Source organism: Coturnix japonica, chromosome 3, assembly GCF_001577835.2.
Source record: "Coturnix japonica isolate 7356 chromosome 3, Coturnix japonica 2.1, whole genome shotgun sequence".
NCBI lineage: Eukaryota > Metazoa > Chordata > Aves > Galliformes > Phasianidae > Coturnix > Coturnix japonica.
In genome coordinates, this window is record NC_029518.1 from 30,817,154 (window position 1) to 30,829,594 (window position 12,441).

Genomic DNA, 12,441 nt, shown 5'->3' on the forward strand with positions numbered 1-12,441 from the left:
AATATGACTAGACAACAATACTCATGTCCAGGGGAAGAGATTGGAGAGAATGAAAACAGGCAGAAGAGGTCAAACTTGGCAGAAAAGAGTGGAAAAGATATAGGCAAATTAATTTCCACCCATTCCCCACAGAACACTCAGGAATGCCCAATGTTTCTGTGTAAAGGATTAGTACAGTCTTCTGCTTTCCACCTGCTACTTTTCTCTCAGCTGAGAAATGAACAGGCTGTGGCAGAACATTATTTAAAAAGAAAAATCTAATAAAATTCTTAAACTTTCTGACTTTTGATAATATGTGTAACTTAATTTATCTCTTTAATAAACTACACTATCAATTTCAATTAGGTTACCACATATTTTTTACACAGGCTTTCTGCTTATGCTTGTTTTAAGTGCTTGACTCGACTGTCTCAGTAATCTTGTTTTAATACAGTCCTCCTTCAATAAGTAATTAGGGCACACTGCAATGAAGAACGAAAAAGAAATGCAGGCATTATTTTAGTTGCTTGTTAATTGCTTGTTTAATTAGAGTACTAGCTAATTTGCAAAATGCAGGTTCTAACAATGGATTTCATAGTCATCAGTAGAAATTGGTGTACTGTGAGTACTTTGAGATGACTCTCATGGTTTAACTGAGAACCATGTGAAAATTCTCCCAATTAGTTGAAGTGGATCGGCTCAGGATGAAGTAATATGACCTGATTTTTTTAGCTCTGACCTCTCTGGAGTGTTTCAAAGCATGTTGGGCAAGGTGTACAGTGTAATCACTCCATAGCAATTATTTCTGAATGCTGGTCTGAGATGGGCTGTTATTTCTTTATATTCTTTCCCTTATCATTAGTTTGTGCCCACACAGCACTTTAAACATTTGAGGAACTCTACAGATGGTTGCCTTGAAAAATTCCTTCTGGCAGATGTCAAAGTGAACAAACAAGTGTTCTCGTGTTCTCTGTAATTCACTGGAATTTGTTATGGAGCATGAGGAGCTTAAAATAGCACAAATTTAAGCATTTTCTTCTTTTTTTTTTCTTCTTTTTTTTTTTTTAAATACATTTTCTTGTCAGTAGTTTCAATAACTGACTGCAGTGCTTTTATGATACTTTCATCACGAGCGAAACATCACATTGGGCCTGGAGACAGGGATGACATAAGAGAAGCTTACTGCAGGCTCATGTATAGCACAAAAGATGTATTTGTAAGAAAGTAACAGTTTCCGATAAATTTTTTGGAGATAATCAGAAGTTGTGTAATATGGATGTTACATGCACACTTCAGCTTTAAAGCTAGACAAAAAATGAGATCATTCACAGACATTTCAGCTGCTGAAATGCCATTCTTTTATTCTTTCTTTTATGTTTGTTTGTTTTTTTTTCTTCAGCTTTGGATGAAAATCTGGAATAATGTTTTGGTTTTTTTGTTTTTTTTTTATATTTTTTTTTTTTTTTCAGGATTAAAATTCTTATAATTTTTCAGGATTTCATGTGTTGTGTGAAAGGGTGTTTCTCCATTGAATATATGTTTGTAAAAGTTGTCATTCTTTTTCTATTGTACCTGTTAAGTTTTCATGTTATGCAGGAAAAATGTATCAAAAAATGTTACCGTAGCTACACATGAAATTTCTGTAAAACATACCAACCCTGTTTCCCTATCTGCTGCACACAGCTCACCGTCAGCTATATTGAATCACTGATGCCCACCAGTGAACGACAGAAGCAGCTGAAGCGCCAGTATTGCTTTGAATGTGACTGTTGCCTCTGCCAGGATCAAGAAAAGGTAGGTTGAGCAAAGAAATCTCTTGCCAATGAAGCAGAATTTTCCAGGGGCATTCAACGCTTTCCCTTCCTTTATGTGGTGCTTAGATTTTGCTACTAATTGAATTACCAGTATACAGAAGAAAATAACTCCTGACCTCAGTTCTGTTTCTGTTGCTGCAAAAGACAACCATGAAGGAAAGGAAGGCAGGGAATACTGACCACATGATAAGAAGAATTTTTTGCTAAATTTTTTTGCTGTCCACAAAGCTAGGAACCACTTCCAGTTCCAAGGTGTGGTTCAGATTATTCTGATATTCAAGGAACTCTGAAAATGAGTTAATATGACCATAAGGAGAAAGGAAAGGATGATCTTTTTTCTATAGAAGAAGTAATTTTAGAACAGGAACTGAGTGCCTAATGCTACAGGAAGGCTGTGTTTATCCTCATAGTAATGTTAAATAAACTCTCCCAAGCATCTACATCAATAAATACTCAAGAATCACCACATACATTTAGCAATTGTCAGAGCTAAGTGACACCCAGAGTGGTGAATCTTCTTGCACAACTACTCATAGCTTTTATGTTCTCTTTTGGAAGTTCTTGGTGCAGAAGCTGTTGTAGATAAAATTTTGTTCAACTGGACCTAGGGTTCAAGCTGGCCTTGATTGATCATTTTTGGGATTTAATCATATTTAGACAGCCCAAGCAGAATAATTCTGGCTCCAAGACTGAGGTGAGATCAAACAGAATCATCTCAACAGAATGTAAAATGAGGCTGTAAAATGTATTCACAGCAGTTTGTTCACTTTATCTCTCTAGTTATAGATACACTTATTCTAATTTTCAGAAATTAACACTTTTGTTGAGTCACATACCACAGTGAAATTCACACAGGTGAGTCACAGTGAAATTGTGATTCTAAGGAGTACTGTTTGATTCACAAAGTAATTGCTGTATGGCAAAAAGATTAAAAATTAGTTCAAGAACAACAGCATTTAAAAAGCGTCTGGGGTAGGACAGTTGTATAATTTTGTTCAAGCCAGAGTATGCTCACTAAATGCAAAACATATCATTTGAATCATAGATAGCCAGTTCAGAAAAGGAGACAAAAGAAGAATTTCAGGTTTATGACATAATATTAAATGACTTCCTGCCCATGTGCAGACGTTGCTGGCATTTTGTGCCTGAAAAAGATTGCTGCAATGCTATTTGGAGGCAATGAAGGGAAGCAAAGACCTCTATCTTTATTTAAAGATGCTCATTCAAGCGCCCACCATGAAATCTCAGATTAGCTTTGGGGAATGACATCCCAACACAGATGCAATGATGATTAAGAAACATAAACGTGCTAAAGAGTTTTTATGGATCACTTAACAGCTGTGGAAGGGGAGACAAGTGGCATAAAGACCATTCAGCATGTCACATGTTTTAAGAAACAAGATCCACAGGTTGGAGTGCACTTATAGTCACTATTACACAATATACCACATTTGCAGATACTGTATTGATGTTATTGATATGTAAATTTATAGAAGTAATAACCTCATAAATAAGTTTAAAAGGTTTTTTGTTGTTTTTTTTTTTTTCCACTTTGAATGTTTTTTAACTGTGGTTTGAATTCATCTCCAATAGATTTTTTATTTTTTTTATTTTTTTATTTTTATTTTTTTTATTTTTTTAAATCTTTTGGGAAAATTCCCTGTGAGGGAAAAGTCCTTCTGATTGCATTCTGAAGTTCTTTAAGCTTTCCTCACTGTTACCATGTAAAGACATCTTTAAAGAGCTAGGAAACTTATCTCAACATTATTGATATCTAAGAAAAAGTCTTCTTTGTTCTTTATTTCAGTATAGGATCATTAGATATAAACTCCAGCAATCTTCATAGTACATCATTTCTTTTCAATGCAACAGAAATATTACTGTTATAATGCTTTTCATGACTGAATTGGAAACAGGTACATTTCTACCACTGATCTCAGGCTCTGATGATAAGCTGGAGGACATGCAGCACTGTAGGTACAACAGTGGAAGAGATAATTTTTTGGGAAATTCTGTTCTTTGACATTACAGAATGGGGTGTGTAGTGAATGTGAATGTGTGGGTGTGCTTCCAAGCCTTCATTTTCAAAGTAGGCTTCTCAGTCTTTGGAAGCCTCTCTCTCTCTCCCCCTCTCTCTCTTATTTTACTTGATTTATTAGCCTAAATTTCAATTAGATTGTATTATGTTGTGTTATCTTGCGTTCCCATATCATAGTGAAATAAGTTTTCCTCCTTAGATCGTTGCTGCTGCTCTGTTTGTTTCCTTGAGCCCAGCTCCCATCTCCCCCATTCCTTTTTCCCTTCCCATTTGTTTGGGGCCAGGGGGCCCACAGGCCTACTGCCCCCACTGTCACAGACATAGATCGATCTAGATAACCCCATGACACGTTAACACAATGGGCTTAGTCAAACAGCAATCTAGTTCAGAAGTCTTCATTATAAACAATGCAAGTTCTAGTTTCCTTAGTAATGCCTTACACCTTCAAGTTCTTTGCTGGTTTTCTTGTTTTTCCCTCCTTTTTCTTTTTTTTTTTTTTTTTCTCCCTTCCTCCTTTCTCCAGTTGTACTTATCTCCTCAGAACTCCCTACATTTCTAGTTTCAACACTTACAGAGATTATGTTTTCTTGCTGCTCCCAAGTTCTGGTCTTGCAGAGTATCTCTGCAAGCCGCTGAGTATCTACTAGAGACCAGTGAAAGTTGACAAATCACTCTTGAGAGGTACAGATTTATTTACAGTAAAGTGAAATCCTTTTCATTTTACCCTTTTTAAGCCTTCAAGTAAAAACCAACTCTTTAAACAGATAAAGTTAGGTGAGATATATTACATTATTCCACAAAAACAAGAATCTTATGATTACATGTCTCACTAGCTCTGCATGGCAGAGTGCAGTTGCAGCTGCATAGGTTACACTTCAAATAATTTGTCTCTGGTTGCTACTATAGATACATTTGTAATACAGCCAATGTTGCTGCTTCTTCACTGTTATTTGAGCTAAAATTGATTAAACTGGGATTGTGGTTACATAGTATTACATTTGTGTGGTTTAACTATGTATGTAAAGAAGAGTAGCATGCCAAAGTGCGCTGTTGCACTAGTTGATGTGATTTTGCCAGGGCTTTTTCTGACATCTTAGATTTCAGGTAAGCTATGATTTAAGATGCATCTTATCTGTGGAGAAATAGTCTTTATTTCTTATTTACATTTAATGTGGATACATGTAATATTTTATACAATAGCTATATAAAATAGCAAAATTCCCTCTAACACCATCAGTGGCTTTAACGTTCATAATCCCTTTGTCGTTATGGTAAGTCATGGAGGCTTTATACAGTGTAGCTTTCACAGAATCACAGAATTATCAACTTTCGTCTCTATTTGCTTCCCAATTACAGTTCTTTTGCACAATTGTTTGTATCTCAGACTGTTATATGTCAAAGTCTGCATTTTCAAGTATACTTATACAACACCCCAATCACAGGGATCCTGCTCAACTGTTGTTGAGATACACTGGCTCACTCATTGTAAGCAGACACAGTGCTAGAACAAGTGGAGAGGACTATGTCTGTGCAGATGGCCTGGCACTGCATGCTGTACAAGCTAGCTTTCCTCTTTGGTCACTGCTCTTCAAAGAGATTCATGGTGAGTTTAAGCATTTTTTTCTGTTTGGCTGTCCCACCACCAGGACAGTCATAGGCAAATGCAGGTTCATAGTTGTCATCAAGGATGAGAAGACATGGAAGGTGAACAGTAGTGACTAGATTAGCTGTGGATCTCAAATAATTTTTGGTGCCTGGGTCCCAGTGTTGGCTTCACTTTAATTCTAGAACATCATACCATAATGCTAGCCAGTTTATTTCAGCAACTAGTCAAGTGGTTACTGATTTAACATGGAAAGAGAAGCTTGTGTTAACACAGCAGTGTGAACTGGTTAAGATTGAGATGATCCTTTTGACAGTAAAGTTACTGCCCAATTAAATGTTACTAGCTGTGAATCTATCCAATATTTTTACTTGATTGTGGCTGGAGGTGAGAAACAATTCAGGAACTAAAAAGAGTGAGAAAGACGACCTCTATTGAAGTCACTCACAGAATGTTTGCTGGCTCTCAGTATTTCAAGTTTTTGCTGCTATAATGTCTTCATTGTATCTCTGACAGCTTTATACATTACTATTTACTCCAGACATTTTTAGATCAATCTCCACTGTAATTTTGAAGTGTATTACTTCCTAAAAGCTGAACTTCTGGCACATAAAAGCCTCTTACATTAATTACAATTAAAGATGGGATTACACTGATGACAAACATTTTAAAAGGAGAATGTTTTTTTTCCAGAGTCATGAGCCAGAGTATTGTTCACCTTTCCAGCCATGGATTTACAGGAGATTTGTGCATATAGAATCACTTTACTATGAGTTGTCTTTCTCCATGGGAGCCAGGATTTAGTATTTCTGTCTAGCTTGGTTTTTCAAAAGCTTTTATTTATTACAAGGTCAAAAGCAATGAATTTGAATCATTTTTACGTTTGGCCAGTGTTTTATACTTGCCAAAGCTAATAATAACATAATGCCAGTAAGTACTTTATTCCTTTAATCAGTTTATTGCTCTGCTTAGTATTCAGTCATGTTGCGCTCTGAGTTTTGGTACAGAATATCACAAGTCTATTTTCCAACTTCAAGATTCTCAGAATTAGGTCATCTGAACAGTAGCCAAACCATCTGCTTCCATATGAAAGTGTGACCTGCAATTCTTTAGCTGGTATTGCCCTTCCATGCACTCACCAGCTCTTTTACAAAAGCACTGAAGAAGCTCCTGAAACTACTAGATTTTTTTCATTGTTGTGGAGTTGTTTTGGTTTGTTTTTTGTTGTTGTTGTTTTTTACTATTCTGAGAAATAATGAAACAGTAGCTTATGATTCTTATTAAATGTAAATGGTCCTTTAACTCAATCAAATTTGTTGTAGATCGTATGTCCATGGTTGACTTGTCGACGAGGTTTCTGAGAGTAATTTGAATATGGCTTTTTACCTTTATTTCATGTTGAACTATTTAAGGGTATGTTGAAAAAAAAAAAAAAAAAAAAAGATCAGGGCTTTGTTCCAACAAAAAGCTGGTTTAATAGACCTGCTAGCAAAAGATAGTTGTTTATGATACCTTATTTTATAAATACTCTGTTCATTCCTCATCTTTTCATTTGTTTACCACTTGAACTGCCTTTAAAGCAAGCTACATCTGGATGTCAAATCAGCTCTATCATATTTCACCCACTCACCCTTTCAGCTGAACATTAGTATCGCCAGTGGCAGTAATTAGCTGCCCACTAAGACACAATGTTAATTCTTTCCATAGGTGGTTGGCTGATTAACTGTTCCTTCATTCTGGCAAGACATTTGGTAATGAAGTAAACCCTGGATCATGTCCTGAAATCCATCAGTCTAACAGTCTTCCGTTCTCTTTCAGGGGTCTTACTTTCTTGGGATGTGCTTCATAACAGCCATGGACCAACAGTTTGCTTTTCTTCTAGTGCCAAAAATGCCACTGAAAACCAAGGCAACAGTTTCTGGACTCTCTTGTTTGTTAACAAAGGCATTTTCTCTTCAGTCTCTTAACATTTCATGCACAACTTCTGAGGCTTCTTCCATCTTTCAGCATTGTAATTTTTTCCCCATCAAAAGGCAGTCCCACAAACAATGTCAGACAGTGACAAATGGTCTGTGATCATTTTTCCGTGACAACTTATCGTTCCTGGTTGCTTCAGGACTGTCTCATTGTGCTCTGGTCATGACTTGGCAGCAGTCAGCTTGCTTGCTTAGGTTGTCAAAGGTCATGGAAAAGATACTGCAGAGTCCTTTCTTTTTTGGGGCACTCTCAATAGAGAAACGAGAATCAATTTGGGCCAACAGTTTTGTGCTTGGAGCCAACATAAGAGTTAGAGACTTGGAGTGCCAAAGAGTCCAGCTTTCTGCTCATCTGAGGGGAGCAGAACCTCATTCTTTTCACACACATCCATTTAAGTGGAAATATAAATTTTCTGTCAGATGTCTTAAGCAGAAATATTCTTTTGCCAAGGGAAGGGAATCTGCTCCCATTGCTGCTACGCGCTGCAGCATCCACATTTAAGTGCCCAACTAGTGTTCTCCTTTTCAAATGCCCAGCTTATTTGGAACTGTCATAAGAACTAATTATTATTAGGGTTTCTTTTTTTTTGTATCATTCATCTAGCATTCCCTCTTTCATCTCTACTTGGAAGATAAACAGAAATAAGAAAAGTTTCATTCTGGATAAGAACTTTAAAATAAGCATAAAGAAGATGGAATATGCTGAGAGAAACAGCAGTAATTTATAACATAAAACTAGATCAGACAAGGGCCACAAATAAGATCAGAGGGCTGGAGCAACTCCTCTGTGAGGACAGGATGAGAGAACTCGGGCTCTTCAACCTGGAGAAGAGAATGCTCTGGGAGGACCTTACAGCAGCCTTCCAGTACCTGAAGGGAGCCTACCAGAAGGCTGGGGAGGGACTTTTTATAAAGGCATGTAAAGGCAGGAGAAGGAGAAATGTCTTTAAACTGGAAGAGGGTAGATTTAGACTAGATATTAGAAAGAATTTTTTTACTGTGGGGGTGGTAAGACACTGGAACAGGCTGCCCAGTGAGGTTGTGGATGCCTCCTCCCTGGAAGCATTCAAGGCCAGGCTGGATGGGACTTTGAGCAACCTGGTTTAGAGTGAGGTGTCTAGAGGGAAACTGGAACTAGATGATGTTCCATGTGTCTCCCAACCCAAACCATTTTATGATTCTATGAAATCAGGCAAATCATATTGTGAACACATTTTCCTGGATAGAAACATCAAATTATTATATCTAAAGTTTCTGCATGTGATACTTCATATGGGAAATTAACTTTGGTCAAGTTAGTTATACTGTTAATGTAGTGTTACTGGACAATGCATTACAGCTCAAGAATGTGGTGGAGAGATGCTGTTGTACTTTGAAGGGAGCAAACTGAAAACTGTTTTATCTCATTTGAATTCCTAAAAGTCCTCTGTTAAGACAGACCTTGAGTTCTCTTTCAATGAGGATGCTATAATAGCTTGTGTATGTTAACATGTAAAGGTGCTTTCTAATATCAGTAGGACCTAGGGGATGCTTTTTTGCTCTTTCTTGATTTGTTTATCAGTCTCTTTCATCTCAGCTCTGTAGAACTGTTTAAGATGTTTTCTCTGGAATGTTTTGTTGCTTTTTACAAAACTGAAATGTCTCTCTAACTTTTTCTTTTCTTGTACTTATTAAAAATCAGCGCATCTCTTCTTTCAATTTGATATTATTACTATATATTCATGTTTCTGTGGACCCTCTGGCAGAGGGCGAGAAACACAAGACATTTTGTCTTTACAAGATGTAGAAGTCAAGAGCCTCTGAACTCTTAATCTCTCAGTGTTCCCAGAAAGAGGATAAAATTTCCAATTTCCTGTGACAAATAGAAGTTGGAGGTAGGTAGAGATGGTTTCAGATATATATTTTTTTAGTTTCTGGACAGAACAAAAAGGAATCTGAGTCAGCCATTTGCAAGAACACTTGGCAAATCAATTATTTCCATAAACCATTTTGTTTTTAGATAATTTTAAAGGACAATGAAAAGCATTGGTTACATTTAGCAGAAGAATGTTGTTATTGATCTTCATAAGTCCCATGAAATAGATGTTATAATAGAAATGCAGTCGTTTTTAGTTTTAAAAAAATGCAGTAGTTTTTAATTATAGGTATGCAGTAGCTTTAATTTCCTACACATGTTGTGTAACTACTGGGATATGAATTTTAAAAAGAAAGGAAAAGAAAGTGAGTGAAAATACCTATTTTTCATCAGTTACACGGATGTAGTCTAAATCCTTTTCTGTGAAGGAATGAGTGACTAAACACATAACCACATAGGAAACATTACTTTTTAAGCACCAAACCAAGACATAAACAGTAAGCGTAACAAACATTCCGAATCACAACAACGTAGAGAAGAAACAAGGTAGAAACAGGTTCTTTGGCAACAATTTTCTAAGTTAACTTGTAATAGCATGCAGTTTTATTGGCTCAATGATTTTCCTTTTTTTTTTTTTTTTTTTTTTTTTCATAAGATTAATGTGAGGCTGAATACAGCCACACTTTACAGTGTAATTCTGACTTTCTGCAATAAGCATGTAGCAAACATTACAATGAAAATGAAATGTAGTTAAAAAGTTATTTTCGGATTGTGAGATATGGGTCAGTCATTTGCTAACTATACTTAGCAGTAACTAAAACAATGCTAAAGTGTTGTTGCTTATATCAGATATCTTGCCAGTAGATAGACAAAGGTAAGAACAGTTCTTTCGGTGCCTAAATTCCAGTCCTTACTTAGTATCCTCTAAGGTCTACCAAAGCAAGGATGAGCTCATGTGAATAGCAAGGAAGTCTATAACTTTTGAGATTGTAAAGATACAACAGGCTGCTTTGGAGTGAAAAATTGCTGTGGTAAGCGATGTGCCGGATCAATTTCTTGCCAATAATTTCATTAATATCACAATAATGTGGTAATTGAAGTAGTAATTACAAATGTTTGCATTTGTGAATTCAGTCTAGGCATGAACAGGAACGTTGTGCTTGTGTGTGTGTGTGTGTAAAAGGCAGCAAGCTTGAAAAGGCTGAATTCACTCTGGCCATGTGAGTTACAGCAGAGGAATGTGTAAATTGTTGAACCACTGCAAGATCTCCTGTTATTTTCCACAAGATTGCTCAGTAAATTGTATTACTCAAGCTGTTGATTACATAGCAAACAGTGTTTTCAACTGAGGAGTGTTTTAGAATAGTACATCACAACTGTACAAGATTACCTAACCACAAACATTAAGTGAAAAGTGCTGCTGCATCATATTGCTTTAGAAATGATAAGAAAATGTTTTAGGGCCAACAAGAGTTGGTCATAGACTAAAGTTTCTGCTGTTTCTTTGACAATGTCTGGACAACTAGATCTTTACTTTCAAAATGTCTCTGTATATTAGGGTTGAATCATTGAATCAGGCACAAAGAGTCTTACTGAGCTTTGAAAGCTTTTGAGGTGATTCCAGCAACTACCTTAATAACAGGGTAGTTTGGACATAGATGTTTGTTATAGGGAAGAAACATGCTGTGAAGCTGTGTTACTTAGGACATTTCATTAATGAAGGTAGGGTTATGTGTTCAGAATGCAAAGTAAGTTTTTTTTTCCCCAACCCAAACCCTCACCTGCAAAAGAAATATTAAAAATTGAGCTGCTGAAATACCAGGCCTTTCTGAGGGATAAAACTCATCCATTGGAATGGGAAAAATATTTTAGGAGAATAGTAGATCTGTTCTCTAAGCTCCGAGTGAAATGGTGGAGAGTACTTCTCAGGTGACAGAGAAATACATTACTAATACTGTGGACTGTTTTAGACAATTGAAAGTCCAATATTGAAGTATCACCAATTAATATTTTTCAGCAGGTTTCTTACACATGAGTCAAGATGTCTGATGTTCTATACATATTTTAGAAACTAGGCTACCTCTCTTTGCTGTGCCTGATCACCACTGGTTGCTGAGACATATCAATTTGTAATAATAGCAATCAAATGCTGCCAGGAGCCAACTGCATAGTAGACTTTCAAACAGTAAATAAAGACCCTAAAAATAATTCAAAGGTGTTATAGTAGTCTCCATGACATTATGTCATATTAGATTATATCCTCTTCATGCTTTGGGATATGGCCAATTTCCTATTTTTAATGACAATTACTAAAAAAAATTCAGTATTATTGAATAAGAATAATGGCCAACTAGAAAGGTGCTGAGAACAGGTTGTGTCAAGCAATTGTTTACTTTACAGTATCATTCTTCAGGTAACCAAATTACCCATGCGAGTTTTTGGACTGATAATAGAAATTACAGTGGAATTACAAATGCACCAAGAAATTTCAGGTGATCTGGCATTAAGACCCTGTTTCTCCAATGCAAAACTGTTAATACTTTGATTTTCCTCCCTTCCTCCCATCCTGTGACTTTTATGAGTTGTAGTGAACTTCCATTTATTACTCTTCTCATGGTCTAATGTATTTTTGTTTCTGCTTGTAACTTATGCAACTTGGGTGGAATTTTTTGGTCAGAAGCTCTAAGCATCTGAAATTAGAAAGTTAATAATAGCAGCGCTGTTACAAACAACAAAGCTTGGTCCTGTTGCCCATGAAATGAACAGCTTCCATCGTAGGCACTGGGGTCCTGCATTTGCAAGGAACCAGTCATCCCACAGGGACTCCAGTGGTGGGGACCTACTAAATTGGATGTCCCACAAGGGTTTTGTTAAACAGTTTGGAGAAAAGGCAATGAAAAGAGCTGGGATAGCCCTTGTACAGTCATGACTAAGTAACCTGATATCCTACTAATATGCTGCTTTTTGAGAAAAGAAATTCTGCCTGTAGTGCAGCTTAGATTTTTGTTACAAAGAGTGAATATAAAACAGAAGATATTTCTTAGTAACACTTGATTTGTGAGTGTCTTCAGTATTGAAAAAAATGAGGTGGGCTGTGAGATTCAAGACTAGTGAAAAGCTTGCAGCCTTTTTTGATGTCCTTTTTTTTTTTTCTTATTATAGGATTTCATACATAT

The 12,441-nt window shown here is 36.4% G+C and overlaps 1 protein-coding gene across 2 annotated transcripts in view; it reads left to right on the top strand.

The window, feature by feature from the left end:
* The window catches only part of SMYD3 (SET and MYND domain containing 3), a 327,921-nt gene that overhangs the window by 264,704 nt on the left and 50,776 nt on the right, over window positions 1–12,441 (top strand). For both annotated transcript variants that reach the window (XM_015857596.2, XM_032443560.1), the window contains one exon: window positions 1,663–1,773. In XM_015857596.2, coding sequence (XP_015713082.1) covers window positions 1,663–1,773 — 111 coding nt within the window. The remainder of the gene's footprint in view (window positions 1–1,662; window positions 1,774–12,441) is intronic.